The sequence below is a fragment of the Poecile atricapillus genome, chromosome 4 (genome assembly GCF_030490865.1).
Source record: "Poecile atricapillus isolate bPoeAtr1 chromosome 4, bPoeAtr1.hap1, whole genome shotgun sequence".
In the NCBI taxonomy this organism is placed as follows: domain Eukaryota; kingdom Metazoa; phylum Chordata; class Aves; order Passeriformes; family Paridae; genus Poecile; species Poecile atricapillus.
In genome coordinates, this window is record NC_081252.1 from 74,345,629 (window position 1) to 74,363,413 (window position 17,785).

At 64.1% G+C, this 17,785-nt stretch overlaps 2 protein-coding genes across 4 annotated transcripts in view; one reads left to right on the forward strand and one right to left on the reverse strand.

Moving 5' to 3' along the window:
* Positions 1 to 58: 58 nt before the first annotated feature.
* LOC131578428 (BCL2/adenovirus E1B 19 kDa protein-interacting protein 3-like) lies at positions 59 to 2,218 on the forward strand. Of its 2 annotated transcripts, XM_058837086.1 has the most exons (6): positions 59 to 333; positions 888 to 1,017; positions 1,118 to 1,247; positions 1,322 to 1,416; positions 1,502 to 1,651; positions 1,869 to 2,218. In XM_058837086.1, exons 1-6 carry the CDS (start codon positions 246 to 248, stop codon positions 1,915 to 1,917), a joined length of 642 nt encoding a protein of 213 aa, XP_058693069.1. In that variant the 5' UTR covers positions 59 to 245; the 3' UTR covers positions 1,918 to 2,218. The 2 variants fall into 2 exon arrangements, with proteins under 2 accessions (XP_058693069.1, XP_058693068.1); XM_058837085.1 differs by lacking the exon at positions 59 to 333 and having other exon boundaries at positions 372 to 1,017.
* An 81-nt stretch (positions 2,219 to 2,299) lies between these two features.
* Positions 2,300 to 17,785, reverse strand: part of LOC131578424 (dedicator of cytokinesis protein 2-like) — a 45,709-nt gene continuing 30,223 nt past the window's right edge. Inside the window, exons 29-52 of one of the 2 annotated variants that reach the window (XM_058837081.1) lie at positions 11,489 to 11,587; positions 11,295 to 11,389; positions 10,930 to 11,008; positions 10,723 to 10,823; positions 10,553 to 10,611; positions 10,243 to 10,391; positions 9,987 to 10,072; positions 9,338 to 9,494; positions 9,047 to 9,087; positions 8,778 to 8,868; positions 8,581 to 8,700; positions 7,943 to 8,032; positions 7,726 to 7,830; positions 7,092 to 7,233; positions 6,829 to 6,910; positions 6,651 to 6,735; positions 6,345 to 6,431; positions 5,467 to 5,643; positions 5,274 to 5,345; positions 5,055 to 5,192; positions 4,094 to 4,725; positions 3,749 to 3,857; positions 3,206 to 3,339; positions 2,300 to 3,133 (exon numbers count right to left, since the gene is read on the reverse strand). In XM_058837081.1, the coding sequence (XP_058693064.1) occupies positions 4,396 to 4,725; positions 5,055 to 5,192; positions 5,274 to 5,345; positions 5,467 to 5,643; positions 6,345 to 6,431; positions 6,651 to 6,735; positions 6,829 to 6,910; positions 7,092 to 7,233; positions 7,726 to 7,830; positions 7,943 to 8,032; positions 8,581 to 8,700; positions 8,778 to 8,868; positions 9,047 to 9,087; positions 9,338 to 9,494; positions 9,987 to 10,072; positions 10,243 to 10,391; positions 10,553 to 10,611; positions 10,723 to 10,823; positions 10,930 to 11,008; positions 11,295 to 11,389; positions 11,489 to 11,587 (2,385 nt within the window). In that variant the 3' untranslated portion in view covers positions 2,300 to 3,133; positions 3,206 to 3,339; positions 3,749 to 3,857; positions 4,094 to 4,395. Of the gene's footprint in view, positions 3,134 to 3,205; positions 3,340 to 3,748; positions 3,858 to 4,093; positions 4,726 to 5,054; positions 5,193 to 5,273; positions 5,358 to 5,466; positions 5,644 to 6,344; positions 6,432 to 6,650; positions 6,736 to 6,828; positions 6,911 to 7,091; positions 7,234 to 7,725; positions 7,831 to 7,942; positions 8,033 to 8,580; positions 8,701 to 8,777; positions 8,869 to 9,046; positions 9,088 to 9,337; positions 9,495 to 9,986; positions 10,073 to 10,242; positions 10,392 to 10,552; positions 10,612 to 10,722; positions 10,824 to 10,929; positions 11,009 to 11,294; positions 11,390 to 11,488; positions 11,588 to 17,785 lie in introns of both variants that reach the window. The other variant, XM_058837080.1, reaches the window with a different exon arrangement.

Below are 17,785 nucleotides of genomic sequence, written 5' to 3' on the forward strand. Positions count from 1 at the left end.
CGGCTCGGGCTGTGCGGGCACCGGGGCGAGGGGGCGGGGCCAGCGGGGGGGGCGGGGCCGGGCCGGCTCCGTGCGGGTCTGCACGCGCCGCAGCCGACGCCTGCTCGCGCGCCGCACGTAGGCGCCGCTTAAAGAGGCAACGCGGCGGGGCCGCCGCCCCCGCGGCCGGGCGAGCTGCGGCTCGCGGGCCCAAGCGGGCGGAGCCAGCGCCCCTTTAAGAGACCGGTGCCGGTGGTTTTATTTACATGGGGGCTCGCGGGCGTCACGTGACTGTCAGCGGCGGGGGCTGCGCGCGGAGCACCCGCGGGGCCATGGCGGGAGCCGGCGACGACGGTCCGAGGGGAACCGGGGCACCGGGGCGGGATCGGGGCAATGGGGGACCCGGGGGGGCCGGGGAACCGGGGGCTTCGGGGCACCGAGGGGTTTGGGAGAATGGGAGACCCGGGCGGGACGGGGCACTGCGGGCTTGGGGACAGTGGGGAGCCCGCGGGTCAAGGGGCTGACATGCACACATGGGGTGACCGGGAGTCCCGGGTGGCTGATGTGCGCTGTGGATGGGGAGCGGGTCAGTGGGGAGCCCAGGCGGGGTTTCTGGGGGACTGATGTGCGCCGGGGGCCAGGGATTGTGGGGATCCTGGGCAGGCTGGTGGGCACCGGGGGTTGGGTCAGTGCGGGTATCGGGGGACTGATGAGCACCGCGGGGGCAGAGGCAGCTGTGGGTTCTGGGAGAGGAGCCCCGGGGTGCACAGGACGTCCCGGGTCGGGGACTGTGCTTGGTGTTCCTGCGGTCTGCAGGCAGGGGTGCGGGGTGTGCCGGCAGGGGCTCCTGGCCGGGATGGGGTGCAGGGGTGGGCCCGGGACAGCGCAGGGGCTGACAGTCCCCCCAGGCTCCTGGGTGGAGCTGCGGTGTGGCCCAGGCTGCCCCGAGCCCGAGCCGGCACCTTCTCCATTCTCCTGCCACGCCGACGTGGAGCGGATGCTGCTGGAGGCCCAGCTGGAGACAGAGAGCAGTGACGGGTGAGTCCTGAGGGGGAGCCAGGCTCCAGAGCCCTGCTGAGCCGTGGCTGGCGCTGGGAGCCACAGGCTGGGCTCAGTGACCGAGGGTTTCTGTTTGCAGGGCCCTGCTTGTGCTGGGGTCCCCAGCCTGGGATGACGACGGAGCCAGCCATGGGAGTGATCAGCCAGGGGAGAGTGAGGTGCTGCCTGCCCACAGCCAGCCCCTGCCAGGCTGCTCCCACCCCCGGCAGGTGAGGGAGCTGCCCCCACCACACCCTGCTGTGCCCCCAGGCCCTGCTCTGACCTGCTCTTTGTCTCTTTCCAGTGGGATGTGCCAGAGGAAGCCAAGTGGAGGCAGCGACGCCTGACAGCGTCCCTGGGCTGGGCTTGTACCCGCTGCCCTCGGTACCTGTCTCCAAAGTAAGTCCTGTGTCTCTGACCAGCACGTCCTACTGACCCCCATCCTGCTGTCCCTGTGTCCCTGTTAACCATGAGCTTTCCCCAGGGAATTTGCCTTTGTGTGCTCCCCGCAGCCAGTGCTGTGGAGCCTGCAGGGAGGTGCAGTGGGGAGGAAGAAGAGACTTTTCAGTTCAGAGTTGCTGCTGCTCTTCATCCCCTCACTCCTGCTCAGCCACCTGCTGACCCTGGGGCTTGGGTGAGTGTCTGTGGCCCTCAGCATGGGGCTGGGGGAGTGTCTGGAGGGTCTCACCCTGGGACTGGGGGAGGAGGGAACACTCCTGCATTTGGGCTGCTCATCCTGGGGTGCTGTCGTGTACCGCTGCTCCCAGCAGCTGCAGTGGTCTGCTGCCATCTCCCCATGCTGGGGCCCAGCCCCCTGTACCAGTGCCTCACAGTCACTCTCTCCAATCCAGGATCTACATTGGGAAGCGCCTGGCAGCCTCCTCGGCCAACCCTCTGTGAGGATCTGGGCAGGCAGCAGAATGGGAATGGAGGGAGAGCCCGGCCCCAGCGCAGCCTGACCGCTCCCAGGCCCCATGTTCGTGGCACGAGGCGCCTTCTCCCCGTGTCTCTCCCTCAGCCCTTGCCTCAGGAGCTGATCCCACTCTCCCCCATAGACCAGAACCTGCTGATGGCAGCTCCCAGCTGCAGGCAGCCCCTGCCCTCCCCAGCCCCTGGTTACAGGTCCAGGTCCCCCTGTAACAGACTGTAAATACAACTGAGCCCACCTGAATAAAGAGCCCTGTGCCAGCTCAGGGGCTGAGCAGAGAGTCCCCTCCCTGTGTCCAGCCAGCCCAGCCTGGCTTGGGAAGTGACCACTGGACTCCCTGGAATCCCTGTGCTTTGGGGTGGTGCCAGCTGGGCGTGAGCCCCTGGGTGGGCTGTGGGCAAGCAGGGGTGGCTGCTGGGGCTCACACGGTGCTCAGCCCCACGCAGGTGCTCAGCTGATGCATTTGCCCTTTATTAGCCGTGGCTGCAGTGCAGAGGCAGGAGCTGAGCGTGGCATGGCCAGTCAGGGCAGTGACACCTGCCAGGTGGCAGATGTGGACAGGAGAGGTGGCACTACAGAGTGTGAGGCTGCCAGGGCCTGTGTGCACACCTGGCTGTCTCCTGTGTGTCCTGGTGCTGCAGGATGGGGTGGGCAGCCAAGGGATGGGAGCTGTCCCACCAGCGGGGAGCAGGAATCACATGGAAACGCCACTGGGGAAGTCTCTGGCTCGCTGCCACTGGCACAGTCCGTGGGCAGCTCGTGTGGAGGGAGGGATGTCCTCATGGCTGGGAGGGGCTGCATGTGTAGGAGCTCAGTATGGCTCCAGTGGCACAGGAAGCATCCAGGGCCAGGTGGGTCCCAGCCCCCGGGGACACCTGGAGGATGGCAATAGCCAGAGCTGGCGGGACACGGGGTGGCAGTGCCTGGTGCACACAGAGACTCCCATGGCCATGTGGGGTGCTCTGGGTGTCAGTACTGCGGGAGGTGCTCCAGCAGGTGAGAATCAAGCAGGGCTGTGGGTTGGGCAGCTGGCTGGGCACAGAGGCACTCTGGGCAGGAGTGGCCCCTGCAGACAGTGCAGCTGCAGGTGGCATCAGGTCAGAGCTGTGACAGTCGCCTGGACTTGGGTGGCGGCAGCGGTGGTGACTTGAGACTTCTGTTGCCATCCGCTGTCGGGGATGTGGATGCCTGTGAGCAGAGAGGGATGTGAGGGGTGGTGGGAATGGAGGCCAGGGCCAGCCAGTGCCTCCCCTCCAGTACCTTCCCTCCTGCTGCAGCATCACTCTGCTCCAGGAATGTCTCGTACACCGCGGGGTTGAACTTGCGGGGCAGTGGTGGGAGCTTGCTGGCGCTCTTCACACGGCCACCAAAGCCAGTGGGAGACAGGGATGAGCCTGTGCAGGCAGGAGAGGTGGGATGGAGGCTCAGGCAGCCTGGGGGTGCATAGGGCCCATCGGTGTCCCCAGGGCTGTAAGTCCCCAGGCCTGTCAGTGCCAGCTCTCCTGCCTAGGGGAGCATGGCAGTGCTGGGCAGAGGAGACAGAGGTGCCATGGGCTGTGAGCCCAGCCAGAAGCAGGGGGCTGGCTCCCACCAGGAACAGCTCTTGGCACCAAGACCCAGCGGCACAAGGTCCAGGAGCAATGGCTGCAGCCCCGCAGGGAGCGTTCAGCAGGGGATGGCCCTGTGTTCCCTCTGTGCCACCACAAGAGGGTGAGGGGACCTGTGCCAGGGGTGGTGTGGGAGGGCACAGCCCTGCTTGTGGGGCTGTAGGGACTCTCAGGAAGGTGGCCTGGCAGGTTGTACCTGCAGCACTGGGCTGAGCGTCGGCAGCAGCTCGGCTTGGCGGGGGCTGTTTCCCATCAGTGCTCAGGCTGCTCTCACTCATGTTGCAGGAGAATCTCCACTTCTTGTCCTGGAGCACAGAAGGAAGCCTCAGCACCTTGGAGGGCCGGGCTGGATGGCAGCCCCTGCAGCCCTGGGTCTCCAGCCTTGTGCCCATCCAGCCCCTGTTCCTGCCCTCCCTGCAGCAGGGGCTGCCACCAGCCCCTCGAGGGATCCCATCTGGGCTGGGGGCTCTGGGTGCAGCAGGACACCCAGGGGAGCGCGAGCAGGGCCCCAGGGAGGCACCAGGGCTGTGCTGAGCATCACCTTGGGCTCTGGCAGCTCTGAGATGGACTGGCGTGGGTCCTGCCGCCAGGGCCCGAAGATGGAGCTGGCGCGGTTCTCCTTGCGCTCGGTCCTGTGGTCCTCGCTCTCAGAGGGGCGGGGGGCAGGCTTTGGGGTTGGGGGTGCCTCCATGCTGTGGGGTGACTGGGACAGGTGAGGGGCAGCAGGGGAAGGAGGAGCAGGGCTATGCCATGGACCAGCAGGAGCATCACTGGGTGCACTCAGCCAGGCTCCATCTACAGCAGAGCTCAGCAGGGAAGGGTTGGGGGACTAGAGTGGATGGCTCAGGTGACAGCAGTGTCCAGGTGAGCCAGGGGTGTCTCTCCTCCATGCCCCCCATAGGGACAGGACCACCATGGTGGCCTGGCAGGACGGACCCCTGAGATGCATTTGGCATAAAGCGAAGGTGGAAGGGCAAAGGACTTGGGAGGTGAGAGAAAAGCACCTGGGCTAGAGTGAGAAAGGCTCAGCAGGGAGGGCTGAGGGCAGTGAGAGGGGACGACCAGCACTCCCCCCTGCAGCACTTGCCTGGCTCCAGCGTGGCTCAGCCGGTCCCAGTCAGGTACCCAGGCTATGGACCGGGGTCGGCCGCTCCGCCGGTCCTCAAAGAACATCTGAGACAGCCAGGAGGGGTGAGAGGGCAGAGCCTCCCCAGCCCATCCCTAGTGCCCTCTTGTCCTGGGGTGACTGTGATGTTAAATTGTATCCCCTCTAACCAGTCCTGCTTCTGTGCCAGCGCCAGCCACCCCCAGAAGGGCTGTCCCACCTCCCAGGGCAGGCAGGGACCCTGAGGTCCCTCATGCCCAGTGCTCCTCACTCTGTTCCTGCCCCAGCTGTGGCCTCAGCCAGCTGCTCCCTGCTGCCCCACAGCTGCATTGGCTTGTCCAGTGTCACCCCCATGATGCCAGGCACCGCCTGTGACCCCCAGCGCTGTGGCACTCACCATCTCGCGCACCCCGTACTGACTCTCCACCTTGGCCCGCAGCTGCTCAAAGCACTGCTCCATGCGCTCATGGAAGGGCCGCAGGTCCTCTGTCACCTTCTGCCCATGGATCCGGATTCCCTCTGCCAGCAGCGGGATCTGTGGGAGAACAGGGACTCGTGGGGCTCCCTGGGACACCGGGGGCAGCTGTCCCTGCCAGAGGGCTGCTGCACCTGGTACCTGCCAGGCGATCAGGTCCTTCAGCTTCTCAATGTTCCCTGCGTCCTCAGGGTGCTCCTGCATGTAGGGCTCCTGGAAAAAAGCCTGCAACGACCCTTCCTCAGTCCCACACAGGCCAGGGATGGCAGAGCGGTGCCAGGGCTAGTCCTGGGTGTGCCCAGCCAGCCCTGATGGAGCCCCTGCGTGTCCTCACCTTCTCATACTTGGTAAAGCCACCCATGACAGCGGGGTCCACGATGCCGTTGAGCAGCATGGAGAGAGGGTTGATGGGCAGGCTGGGGTCGTTCTGGTGCCGGTTGATCTCACTCATGATTTTCTCATTGGTTTTCATCATAGTCTCAATGGCGTTTTCCAGGGGGGAGATGATGATCTGTGTGCAGGGAGGGCTCAACACTTGCTGGCACAGCCACCTGCCCCTCCTTGTTAAGGCTGGCAGGGTGGGCTCTCCCCAGCCTGGCAGGAGGGACCCCTGGGGCTGCACATCTCACCCCATGAAGCCCCTCAGACCCCTGGCACCGGGTGCCTGGGGCTGAGTGAGAGTTCATGGGGATGTGCTGGCCATGCTGGTCCCTGCTCCCAGCACAGGATCAATCCCATGGGCACAGGGAGGCAGCAGTGAGGCTACAGGAAACCTGCCTAACCACTGGTGTCACTCTGGGGGTGCAGCTGTGCCGCAGTGGGGTGCACAGCCTGAGCACCACGGCAGGCACACGTGCAGCACTCATGCAGCCATACGTCCTTGTGCCTGCAGCATCCCGTGACAGCCCAGCCAGGACATCCTGTGACAGCCCAGCAGGGCACATCACATCTCCACTGCCGTGCCTCCTGAGGCTCCCTGGATGTTGGCCGAGCCCCTGTCTCTGACAGAGGAACAAAGCCCACGCACGGAGCCGTGGCAGCGGTTGCTGACACCCCTCCAGCGCCTCTGCTGCTCCCCACACACTGTCCCTGCTGCCCACGGAGCTTGGCACAGGCAGGACACGCTCCCCATGCCCCAGCTTGAGCTCCTGGCAGGGCTGGGATCCATCAGGATCCTGGGAGGGCCCTGCTGCCCCCCAGCCCCCTCCTCACCGTTTCAGTGGAGGTCACAACGAACCAGCGCAGGATGCCGGGCAGGGGATAGGCTGTCCTGAAGGTTGTCCGCTCAATCCACATGTTCTGTGGGAAGAGCAGCAGTCACTCCCCACCCTCCTCCTGTCACACTGGGTCACCCCTGGCTGCCTCATGGCATGGGGGGCTCCCACCTCCATCAGGACAGGACCATCAGGACACCGCCTTCCCCATCCCAGGAGCAGGGATCCCCTGTCTCCCCTCTGGACCCTTAGCTGACCCTGTCCCTCCCAGCTGGGGGTCCTGGCAGCTCCTCCCAGCACTCACTGCAAATTCATTGTCGGGGTCATTCGGGCCCCTCTTGAAAGGCCGTGAGTAGCTGAACCGCTGGATGTGGTTGGCTTTGTAGAAGCTGTGGGGAGGGAAGGGGCAGAAATGGGACAGGACCCTCACTGTGTCCCACCCACAGTGAGCAGAGCAGGGGCTCCCTGTGCTGGACACTCACTTGGTGATCTGCTCCGGGATGCTCCGGCCCCTGAGCCGGACCTTGGCTTCCTCTGCCGGCTGCACGGTGAAGCACTGGATGTCTGTGGGAGTGAAGGAGCCACAGGCACACACTGGAGGACAGGGCTGCTGGGGAGAGGGGCTCCAGAGCCCTGAGGGGTGAACCCCAGGGCTACAGAGAGGCACGTAAGGAATTCCCACATGGAGAGTGATGGACAGAGACCAAGCCACCCTCCCAGCCCCGTCCCTGTGCGCAGAGGATACACTGCCCTGGGGAGGCGGTGATCTCCTGGCCAGGGGGAGATGTGCTCTTCAGCTTCTCAGCATTGGGGAAGGGGCTCAGCAGCTGCATCTCAAAGTCCTCACGCCGTTCGTACTCCTTGCCGCGGTAGATGAAGACCTTGTTCTGCAGGGTAGGAAGGTGACAGCTCATCCCTGTGCCACAGAGTGGGGCTGGCGAGCCCCAGAGCACTGACCGGTGCTGGTAAGGCTGAGCCCCCTGCTAAGCAGGACACACCCCCCTATGGAAAAACAGTATCTCCCCAAACCCAGGAACTAAAGGAAAAATAAAGAAGGCACATAGAGAATCAGGATTGGTGCCAGCTGAGCAATGCCACTAAGGACAAATCCTGCCTGAAAATTCAGTGTCTTCTACAAGGGTGTGGCAGCATGGGTGGATGGGGGAGAGTGGCTGGACCTGTGTAAACCATATGAGCTCTCTCACACGTCCCTCTCCAGGCCAGATGTGGATGGGAGAGATGCTGGGTAAGGAGCAGGCTGGATGATGACACTCAGAGAGTCCTGATCCACAGCTCCACATCCAGCTGGAGACCAGTGAGGATTTGGTTTCCTTGGGTACCGAGGTGGCAGCTGTGGAGCTGCTCCTGGTTCTGCTTACCCGGAGGAAGGTGGGGAAGCCCTGCCCGTAGTACCCTACGGCAAAATAGTCCGGGCTGGGCCGCAGCACCTTCAGGATCTTCTCATAGAACTTGGCTTCTCGTTGCTGCAGAGGAGAAGGGCAGGATGAGGACAGGATGGGGTCTGCCCATTCCCCCCAGCTCATCCCTGCCATGCTGCCCTGCCAGCAGCACCCCCAGCCCAGCCTGGGCACCCACCAGGATGTCACTCAGCATTTCGTAGTCAAACACGTGGCTCTCGTACTGCTCTGCCAGCTCCTTGCAGATGTGGATGGCCTCCTCCCACATCTGGAGAAGGGAGGGGTCAGGCAGGGCCCCCCAGTGCAGGGTGAACTGGGGAAGGGGGCATCAGGGATTTCCTGCAGAGACCACCCTGCCTGTGGGGGCACCTGCACCCCTGCCCCCTGTGAGGATGGGGAGAGGGCTCTCCTGTGGGGACTGGTGGTCCAGTGGGCAGCAGAAGGACTTGGCTTCCCACCATCTCCAGCCATGGAGCATCTCAGCCTCTGTCCTGAGATGTCCAAGCTGTCAGCCCCTGGCAGTACAAGGACTGCAATAGGATGGGATAGGGATGGAATAGGGATGGGATAGGGATGGGATAAGGATGGGATGAAGGACAGTGGCTGTGGGGTGAAGCATCCAGCCCAGGCTCACTGCAGAGCAGCTCCAGCCCTTCTGCAGCACTGGGGAGTGAGAGGCTGTGCTGAGAATGGGGTCTGGGAGCTTGGAACAGGGGGGAGTGGTGGCAAGGGGGCCAGGCTTACCCTAAGCCAGCCCAGCTCCCTCCAGTTGCAGGGTTTCAGAGGCTGCAGGGTTTCAGAGGTGGCCACACTCACCTTGCCCTGGTCGAAGTATTCAATGATCTGGTTGTACAGAGCCTCCTTCAGCTGGCGCTGAGTGTGCAGGTGGAGGCCGTGTGGGCCTGGCACTGGGGCTGCATTCAGCTCCTCTGACCACTGCACAAGGGAGCAGGGACCTGTCACACCAAGCCCACACAGGGCTGCCCACTCCTCCCAGCCCCCGGAGTGCCCACCGCGAGCAGCCGGGCGTGCAGCAGCAGCGTGTAGGCTCCCTCCGTGTAGTTCTCGTAGCTGATGTGCAGGTCCTTCAGCTTGTACAGGTACCTGGGAGTGACAGAGCCGTGCATGGGGAGCGGTGGTCCCGTGTGTGGGGCACGACAGAACAGTTTGGGCAGAGAGCAGCATCATCCCGCCCCCAGGCCACTCTGCCAACCCCATCCTGCTGGGAATGCTCAGGACCCCCCACCCCAGGTGCTGCTGGTGTTCCCAGGGCTGTGCTCACCTGATGTACATGGCCTGGCGGTCGATCTCCTTGTAGAAGTTCTGTGGAAAGGCAGATGAGGCTGTTTGAGTGGCCCCAGGGGCACATGGCACCCTCTGGGTCATGGTGCTGCCCCACACAGGGATGGGGTTGGCCACAGCTCCGGCACCATGTGCAGCCCTCTCTGCTGTGCCAGGGGCACCGTGGGGACTTGGGGAGCAAGGGAACAAACCCTGGTCACCCCAGGGAGCTGGGGACATGGGGATGAGCCCTGCCAGCCTCAGGAAGCTGGAGCAGGGCACAAGGGCTCACCAGGAGGTTGACGGTGCAGCTCATGCTGTAGGTCTTGTTCTCATCATTCATGACAGCCCGGTAGTCCAGGAGCCGCTCCAGGAGTTCACTCACCAGCCTCACAAAGTCCTCTCCAGGCTTGGCCAGCTCGGGGTGACTTTGGCAGCAGCTCAGCAGGCTGGGGAAGAGAGGGGGCCACGGGTCCCACTGCACAGCCAGCTCTGCAGTGCTTCCACCACTGACCCTGCTCAGCACCAAAGGACAGGGACAAAACCTGGGCAGAGCAGGGGCATCACCCAGGGCAGGAGTGATTCCTGGGGCAGAGATAACACCTGGGGCAGTGGCATCACCCAGGACAGGGGTATCACTTAAGGCACAGGGTAATTTCTAGGGCAGGACAAGGGTAATTCCTAGGGCAGGGGCATCACCGGGGACAGCAGCATCTCCTGGGGCAGAGGAAACAGCTGGGGCAGGCTGGCTGGGGCAGCAGAGCTGTGCAGAGGGCACACGATGGTGCTCAGGCACCAGCCTTCCTCCTCACTGATCCCTTTCCCCCCGTGGCACCTTCCGGGCCAGGGCACAGCGTGAGGAGGAGTGGGATGGCAGGGAATGGTGACAGCAAAGGGCTGTGCCCTGGGGAGAAGGGACAGGGATGTCACCGCACACTCACATGCTCTTGAAAAGCTGCATGTACTGCTCATCCCCCCGGCCGCCCTCCACCTCGCTGTCCAGCCTGCGCAGGATCTCATCCTCAAACTGCAGAGCGGAGATGAAGATGGGCTGAGCTTGGAGCAGCCCCTCCTAAAGAGGGAGCTGAGACCATCCTAAAGAGACGCTTCCCGTCCCCGCTCCCAGGCCGTGCCACTCCCGTGGTGTGGGTGGTTCCCACCCCATCCTGCTCCCCCAGGAGCAGCCTTGGCTCTCACCCGGCTGAAGCTCCCGGTGAGCCGCTGCTCGCAGAGCATCATGTCGAAGAAGATGGGGATGGTGGACTTGCGCAGCTCCAGCTCCGGCACCAGCGTCATCTCCAGGATGGGACCCACCATGCCCGGGATAAACTCGATCTTGCGCTGGCCTGGGAGGATAGGGAGGGCTGGGGGGCAGATCCACACCCGTGCAGGTTCCCATGCCCAAACCAGCAAAACCCCGCTCCCCACACCCACCCTGGGCGCAGTGCTGATGGATATCAGCCCGCAGAGACCCAAAAATCCCCCATCGCTGCCCAGCGTGGCTCACCGAGGCTGTACCACATGTCCCGGATGGATGCTCCGATCGTGGCTCTCATGTCCCCGTACCTGCCGGGACAGAGGCCAGTCAGCACCGCTCTGCAGCCCCGCCTGGCTCATCCCAAAACTCCTGACCTCGTGGCGTGGTGGCAGCCCGGGGCAGGGCGGGTGGGGACTCACTTGGCCAGGATACTGTTCCTTTTAGCTGGGGAGAAGTTCTCCAGCTGCAGAGAGTCCTGGGTGAGGAAAGCCACGGCCAGGTGGAAATAGTTGTTCCAAAGCTGCAGTGGAAGCACAGGGATGAGTGCCAGGCTGGGTGGGCACGGTGACCTGGGTCCTCTCCTGACCCACCTGGCCCAAAGCAGGACTGAGGCAGCTCACACCCACCTGCAGCTCGAAGTTGCTGTTGCTCAGGAACATCTCGGTTAAGGTCGTGGCAAACTGGTTGATGGCACGCAGGAATTCCCTGGGGCGAGTGAGCACGGGCACTGAGTGAGGGCAGCACGGGCGTGCCCACTGCCCAACCCGGTGTGCCCACCATCATCACACAGAGAGGGGCAGCTCCTTTGTGCCCACCATCATCACACAGAGGGGGGCAGCTCCTTGGTGCCCACCTCAGCACAGATAAACCCTGTCCATCACACCAGTCCTGCATGTCCGGAGCCGTGCTCCAGTGCCCGCCTGCCCCGAGGCATCCCAGGTGCTCACACCCTCCCCAGCATCCCCCTGCGGGTCCCTCCGCAGCCCCTCACCGGTTCTGCACCATGTTCATCACCACCCAGTCACCGGGATACACCGTCTTCCCAATCAGATCCTTGAAAAGGATAAAAGTCTCCATGAGGAAGTCCTGCAAGGGAGGGAGAGATGTCAGGAGCTGTGCTGGACTGCAGTGCCCTCCGGGGATGCTGTGAGGGAGGTGCTGGTGTTGCCGAGGGGCAGCACTCACCATCAGCTCCGGCCGGGAAGGGAACGCCTGGATGTAGGTGCTGTAGTGATCCTTGTCCATCTGGCTCAGGATGGCGGCCATGCAGGCCACGTAGTGACTCTGGGGAGAGGAGCTGGTCAGGCTCATGGAACAGGACACTGTCCTTGCTCCTCCAGCCAGTTCGTGACCCAGAGCCCCAGCTGGACCTTCCCCGATCCCTTCTTCCCCAGCTCCCCAGACCTCCTGGCCCCTTCATGTCCAGTTCCCAGACTGTGTATCCCACTCCAGGGACGGGATGGCTCCTGCGCCCACCATGATGCCAGGGGGATGCAGGTGTAATTACAGAGTGGTGCTGAAGCACCTCTGTCATTTTTGAGATAAGTTAAGGCCATCTCTGGATGAAAAGGCATTTTGAAAATGGCAAGCAGGTTCCTTCTGGAGTGCTTCCAGTGAAGGGTCCCAAACAGAGCCCTCAGCTCCACTCCAGGAGGCTCCCAGCGTTGTAGCAAGACAAGTAGAGCGTGCACGAGCGGGATGCTGCCCGGAAAGCTGTCCCAGAGATACATCCGAGGCTGGAAACGGTGGGAAAGGGCAGCTGTTTCTGGGATAAAAGCATCGTCCTGCAAGCTCAGGAGGAGTGATGGCCCTGCTGTGCCCCGGTGTCACTGACGGGGCTCTGTGGGTGGCTACAGGTGCCAGCCCATCCCCAGAGACTGCCGTGCCGTGAGCCCTGTGAGGGCGGCACCGGGCGCTGGGCACCGCTGCCCATCCCGGGTACCGCAGGCACCTTCCGGCACTGCCTGAGCTTCCTCCGGGATTCCGGCGGAGACGGAGCCCCATTGCAGCCCCAGGCCGGACCTTGCCAGCGACGTGCAGACCAAAGCGGACTGTTCGGGGAGGGATGTGGCTGCTGCCGGTGACCGAGGGCTCCGGGAGCCCCTCGGGATGGGGAGCAGCCCACCGAGAGCTGCCGCGGGGAAGCAACGCGCTCCCTCGGCCAGCCCTGGCTACGAGGGGTTTGCAGGGAATTCTCTTGTGCGAAGCAAATGGATCAAACCCTGACAGCTCGCGGTCTTTCGGGAATCCATGCGGTGCCACAGCCCCGCGGCAGCCCCGCCGAGCGCTGCCCCGCGCAGCAGCACCGGCACGCCGGGAGCCCGCGGGACCGGGGCTCGCAGCCACCGCAGCGCCCGGGCAGCGCTCTCCCGGTGCCGGGACCGCGGCTCCTCCGGGGCTCGGCTCCCGGGCGCGCTCCTCCATCGCGGGGCTCCGCCCCCCGCCCCGCTCCGCCCCCGCCGGCTCCGCCCCGGTACCGGAGAGCGCGCACCGCCCCGCCCCGCCGAGCCCCGCGCCCGCCGCTGCCGGACCCGCGCCGCCGCCGCCGCCGCCGCCGAGCACCAGGTACCGGGTGGGATGGGGAGGAGGCTCGGCCGGGGAGAGGGGCGGCGGCCGGACCGGGTGCTGCGAGCATCGGCCCTGCGATGCCGGCCGGTACCGGGACCCCGGGCGGCCCCGCAGCCGGGGCGTGGGAACCCCGGGGCCGGGAGAGGCGACACGGTGCGGGGAGCCCCGAACCCGGGACTGCGCGGCGGTGCGGGAACCTCGGGGGCGCGGGAGCGGCGCGGGTACCCTCGGCCCGCGGGATGCGCGGGGGCCGGCGGGGCCAGGGCGACGAACCGAGCTGGGCTGGCGAGGGGGATCCTCGGTGTCCCCGGATCCCCGGGGGTCGCGGCACCTCCCTGTCCTCCTCTCCTTTGCTGCCCGCGAGCAGGAACTGCCCGGGGAACAGCTGGAGGCACGGGGACCGTGGCACCGCGCACCGAGCATCCTACGGCAGGCACCGTGCGCCGAGCACCCCGCACCGAGCCCCCTGCGCTGGGCACCCCGCACCGAGGTGGCCGCCGGTTGCCGTGGCGGGGGTCTCTGGGGGACACAGCCGTGCTGGAACGGTGGCACGGTGTGTAGTCTATGGAGGTGCATCTGTGGTGGGAGCCGCTGTGTTAGAGGGGCCGAGGACCCCCACGTCTTGCAGCGCTGCCGCAGCCTCGCCCTGTCCGCCCCTGCCCGTGGCCCCGCCGCTCTCCGGGGTCGCTGCGTGCTGGAGCCGCTCTGGGGAGCGGCCAGGCGGGCTCATCTCCGCTCCCCCTCGTTAGGAACGCGTCCGTCAGCCGGGGCTGTGCCGGGTGACACACGCACACGCAGATCCAGGGATGTCACTTTCGGTACCGCGCGCCGCGGTGACGCCGGCCGGGGCTGGAGGGATTCAGCCCACGTTGCTCCCGGCAGCTCCCGGCGCCGCGCTCCGAGCCCGAGGCCTTGCGTCCGCCGCCGGGGCTCCGGGATGCGGGAGCGAGCTCCAGGCAGTCCCGCGAAATGGGGATGCGCCGGTCCCTCCCGGGGTGCTCCGGTCCCTCCCGGGGTGCTCCGGTCCCGGTCCTGCCCGCGGGAACGCACACAAACCCCGCTGGAGCTGCGGCTGCCGGCAGCGGTGCGGGAGAGGGGCCGAGATCTCCGCGGAGCCGCTTTCGTGTTTGGGAGCACGAGGTGGACACGTATGAGTAACCACCGGCCCCGCTGTGCCAGCACGGGGACATACGGGGACATCGGTGTCAGCTGCTCGCTCTGAGGGGCACGGCGGGCTCAGTGCCAGCTCACGGGGATCTCCACACTCAGCCCCTCCCGGGGGTACGGGAACGAGCCCCTCGGGGACGCGGGGACCGCCGGCTGCGCTCCCTCCCGGCGCTGCTGCCCGAGGAGCGGGGCTGGGAGCAGCGGGGGGGACCCTCGGGCAGAGCCGGGCTGAGGATGGCACCTCCGGCCCTTCCCTGTGTCCCCTCTCCGCGGGGAGCGTTCGTCCTTCCGGCGCGCTCGGAGGAACGGGGTGGATTTCGTCGCAGAAGCTCCTTTGGTCTGAGGTTGTCTTCTTTACAAATGATAATTATTGTAATTATTTAATAGCATGGTGGCATCCAGAGGCCACAGATAATTAGTGTGTCTATTCCTGTCCCTGCTAACAACACTACTCCAGTCCTAACCGGTGCCGTGGGCAGAGCTGCCTCGCGTGTTTGTGGAGATGCTCCCTATGGTCTGGACTGTTTGGTGGTGGGGAAACTGAGGCACGAGGCGAAGGAATTTGCCAATTCCCAAATTCCCCCGATAGCCAGCGTTGTCTAAAGCGCATGGAGATAAAGAGGGGCAGGCTGCTCGATGGCATTGGGAATGCACTTAAAGGCAGGAATTTGTATTCTGGAAGGACGTTCTCAGTGCTGGGAGCTGCAGCTGCAGAGGCTGTGCTGCTGGCTGCCGGCACCGTGGCCGGTGGGTGCAGGGCTGCCCCAGGGGGTCCCTGCTGCACCCCGGACCGAGCCCCCCTAACCTGAACCGCTGTGTGCAGGGGTGGCTGGGGCAGTGCAGGAACTGCTGGGCGGTGAAGCCTTTCCAGCTTTTTCCAGAAGTGTGCTCTGGGGACAGTTGGTGGCTTTCTGATGCCATTTCTGGCCTGTGAGGGAGCCCACAGAGAGCCCTTGTCGCTCAGGGTCCCCTGGCCCAGGCAGCTGCTTTGCACAGTGGGCAGGTGGGCTCCAGATGGGTGCCCAATCCCTTCTCCAGAGCTGAGACATCCTCCCTGGAGAGCGCAGGGCTGCAGATGAACTGGGTCTCCTGTGGCCAAAAGTCTCTGAGCCATGTCCCACTTCCCTTGTCCTGTCACTGCTGCAGGATCAGCCCGTGCTGGAGATGCCAGCAGAGCCCTGGGTTTTGTTGCTGGGCACCAGCTGAGCTCTCTGGGCTGGATCTCCATCAGAAGCATCTTCCCAGGTCCGTGTAACCACACAGGGCATCTCCAGGGCTCGGAGGAGGATGGTATTGCCCATGCCCCATTCACTGGGAAGGAAGCAGCAGAGCAGGGTGTTCTTCCTCCCAGGGTGGTCTCTCCTGCAGCCCCGAGGGTGGCACTGAACCACAGCTCCAGGGATGCTCACCTGCTCCTGCAGGATGCAGCCGAGGGAAGCCTTGGGACACAGAACAAACTCCTCCTGAGCTGGTCCCGCTCTGCCCATGCTCCCCCAGGCAGGTCACTCCACCTCTTCATGTCTCATTAAAGCAGTGATTCCAATGCTCCTCTGCCTGGCAGAGAGGTGGGAACGCCAGCAGGTAGCACAGGAAACAGAGACACCACTGCCATGACAGCCGTATTAGCATCCACGGGAGACAGAGGAATAATTTGGCTTCTGCAGCTTCTGAAGGCTCGTGCAGAGGCTTTGTACTCCCGTCTCCCTGACCGTGTGCAGCCTTCATCTGCAGCTCCAGCACATCCGCAGTCGGAGGGGAGCGATGGAAGCGGAGCTGGTGACCTCCACGTGCCGGGAGGATGTCACTGCTCCTTCCCCGGCCGATGGATCCCTTCCACGGGCACGAGCCATGGCGTGTGCGGCCAGGCCAGCCGGGAGCCTCGGTGGCCCCAGAGAGGAGCCCGTGGGGTGGCTGTGGGTGCTGGCGCCGTGGGGAGGTGGGTGGTGGGGGCTCCCTGCCTCGGCCGGGTGCCAGAGCCTTCTCCTGGGCCCCGTGGCTGGAGAGTGACTAATGTTCCCGCAGAGCACTTCAGCCAGTGACCTACATAGGGATGAGCGCGGATCCCTCTGCTCCTGCTGCTCGCACTGGGACCCGTGTGCCGGTGCCACTCCCAGAACCCCCGGGCGATGCTCGATGCGAGGCTGGGGGCACTTTGGGGCACGCCAGGCGTGGCTCTGGTGGCAGGGACAGCGCCTGTGTCCTCGGCCAGGCCAGCCCAGGGGTCCTGGGGGGGGCCACAGTGGTGTTTGAGCAGAGCCTTGAGCGCTGCTGAGAGGGAGGGGATCAGGCACTGCGAGGTCCATCAGGGACATGGGCAGCTGGCCTTGGGGACAGCAGCCAAGCTGGACTCGGGGAGCACTGGGAATGTGGCTGGAGAAGGGACATCTCCTTGCTGGGGATTGTGAAGCACCGAGGAGGGAGAAGAGCTGCTTGAGCGGAAGCTCTCCATTGGCACGAGTACAGTCGGATATAAACGGGCCGTGATTAAGTGCCTGCAGGAAATGAGAAGGTCTGTGAGGCTCCCAGCAGCCAGCTTCTGGAAGAGCCTCCAAGAGAAGCATGAGGGCAGGGCATGAGCTGGCTTCGTGGTGGAGCTTCCTCAGCGAGGAACCAGATTTCGGGTGTGCAAGCTGCCCAAGGAGCTGCTCCAAGTCCTCCATCCTCGAGTCGCACACATGCTCTGATCCGAGAACAAACGCCTCGAGTCCTCCCGGAGCCAAGGCGGGATTATGCTCTGCTGTGATGTGTCACGAGCCTGGTTCCTGTCCCTCCAGCGCCTCATCCTCCAGTGCTGCCCCGCTCCACTGCCAGCAGCTCCTCTCTCCCCTCCGGAGATGAGGAAAATCAGACGTGCTGCCCCACAGGGGCACTACCTCACGAGCAGAGCCGGGTCATTCACTTCTCTCCTCTGCGGTTCCAGGAGAACCTGACTTCCTCTCTCATAAATCTCATCTCCTGGCTTGCTTTGTCCTGAGAAGAAGATTTATGTGTCTGCTTCGTTTTTCCCTCTTCCACGGCATTACCGGCAAGGGTGAGGGAGAGGATAGGTGGAGAAAGGGCAGAAGCTGGCAGGTAACTTTCCAGACACAGCAGTGTGAAGCAAGGCTCTGACCTCTGAGGTCAGCCCTGCACCATCAGAGATGTGTCCCATGATTCAAACCCGGCAGGTTTAGTGCCTCTTACTCACAAAATTCACCACCCATCAGTACTGGCAAAGAAACCCAGTGCTGGGGCTCCCTAAGGGGTGTCCATGAGAAGAGATTCCTGATGTTTCCTCAGCTCCTGGGATCATTCAGAGGAGGAGAGATCATTCCCAGCTGTGTGAGCATCCAGCAGAACCCACTGCTGCAGAACTCATCCACTGTGTCACTGTGGCATCACCTGTTTTCACCTGTACATCACCGATGTGACCTGCTGTCTCACCTTATCCATGTGCCTGGAATTCCTGTAGGAACCAGAGGAGAAAAACTCTCAGACCTCAAAAAATTGCTGAGATGGAGGGTCCAGCACTGTGCAAAACCTTTCCAAGCTGTTCCTATGCCAGCTGGCCTCGCTTTTTAAGGAAGTTGCTTCTCCGACCTGCCAACACGCATTTCCAGCTGCTGGGAGTGGAGCTTGGAGCTGCCACCCAGAGCCCCATCCTGCACAGCTTCTGCTCCATTCCCTCTGGCCTTTATTCTTCCTTGCTTTTCATTTTCTCCCCTTTCCTCAGTTTCTCTCTGTGGTCAGGGCTGCGGGATAGTTACG

Bases quoted from the DNA above. Each gene is read 5' to 3' on its own strand.
- LOC131578428 (XM_058837085.1), top strand. From the start codon at position 542: ATGTGCGCTGTGGATGGGGAGCGGGTCAGTGGGGAGCCCAGGCGGGGT. The intron at 1,417-1,501 runs GTAAGTCCTGTG...AGCTTTCCCCAG, and splicing joins CCTCGGTACCTGTCTCCAAA to GGAATTTGCCTTTGTGTGCT. The intron at 1,652-1,868 runs GTGAGTGTCTGT...TCTCCAATCCAG, and splicing joins CTGCTGACCCTGGGGCTTGG to GATCTACATTGGGAAGCGCC.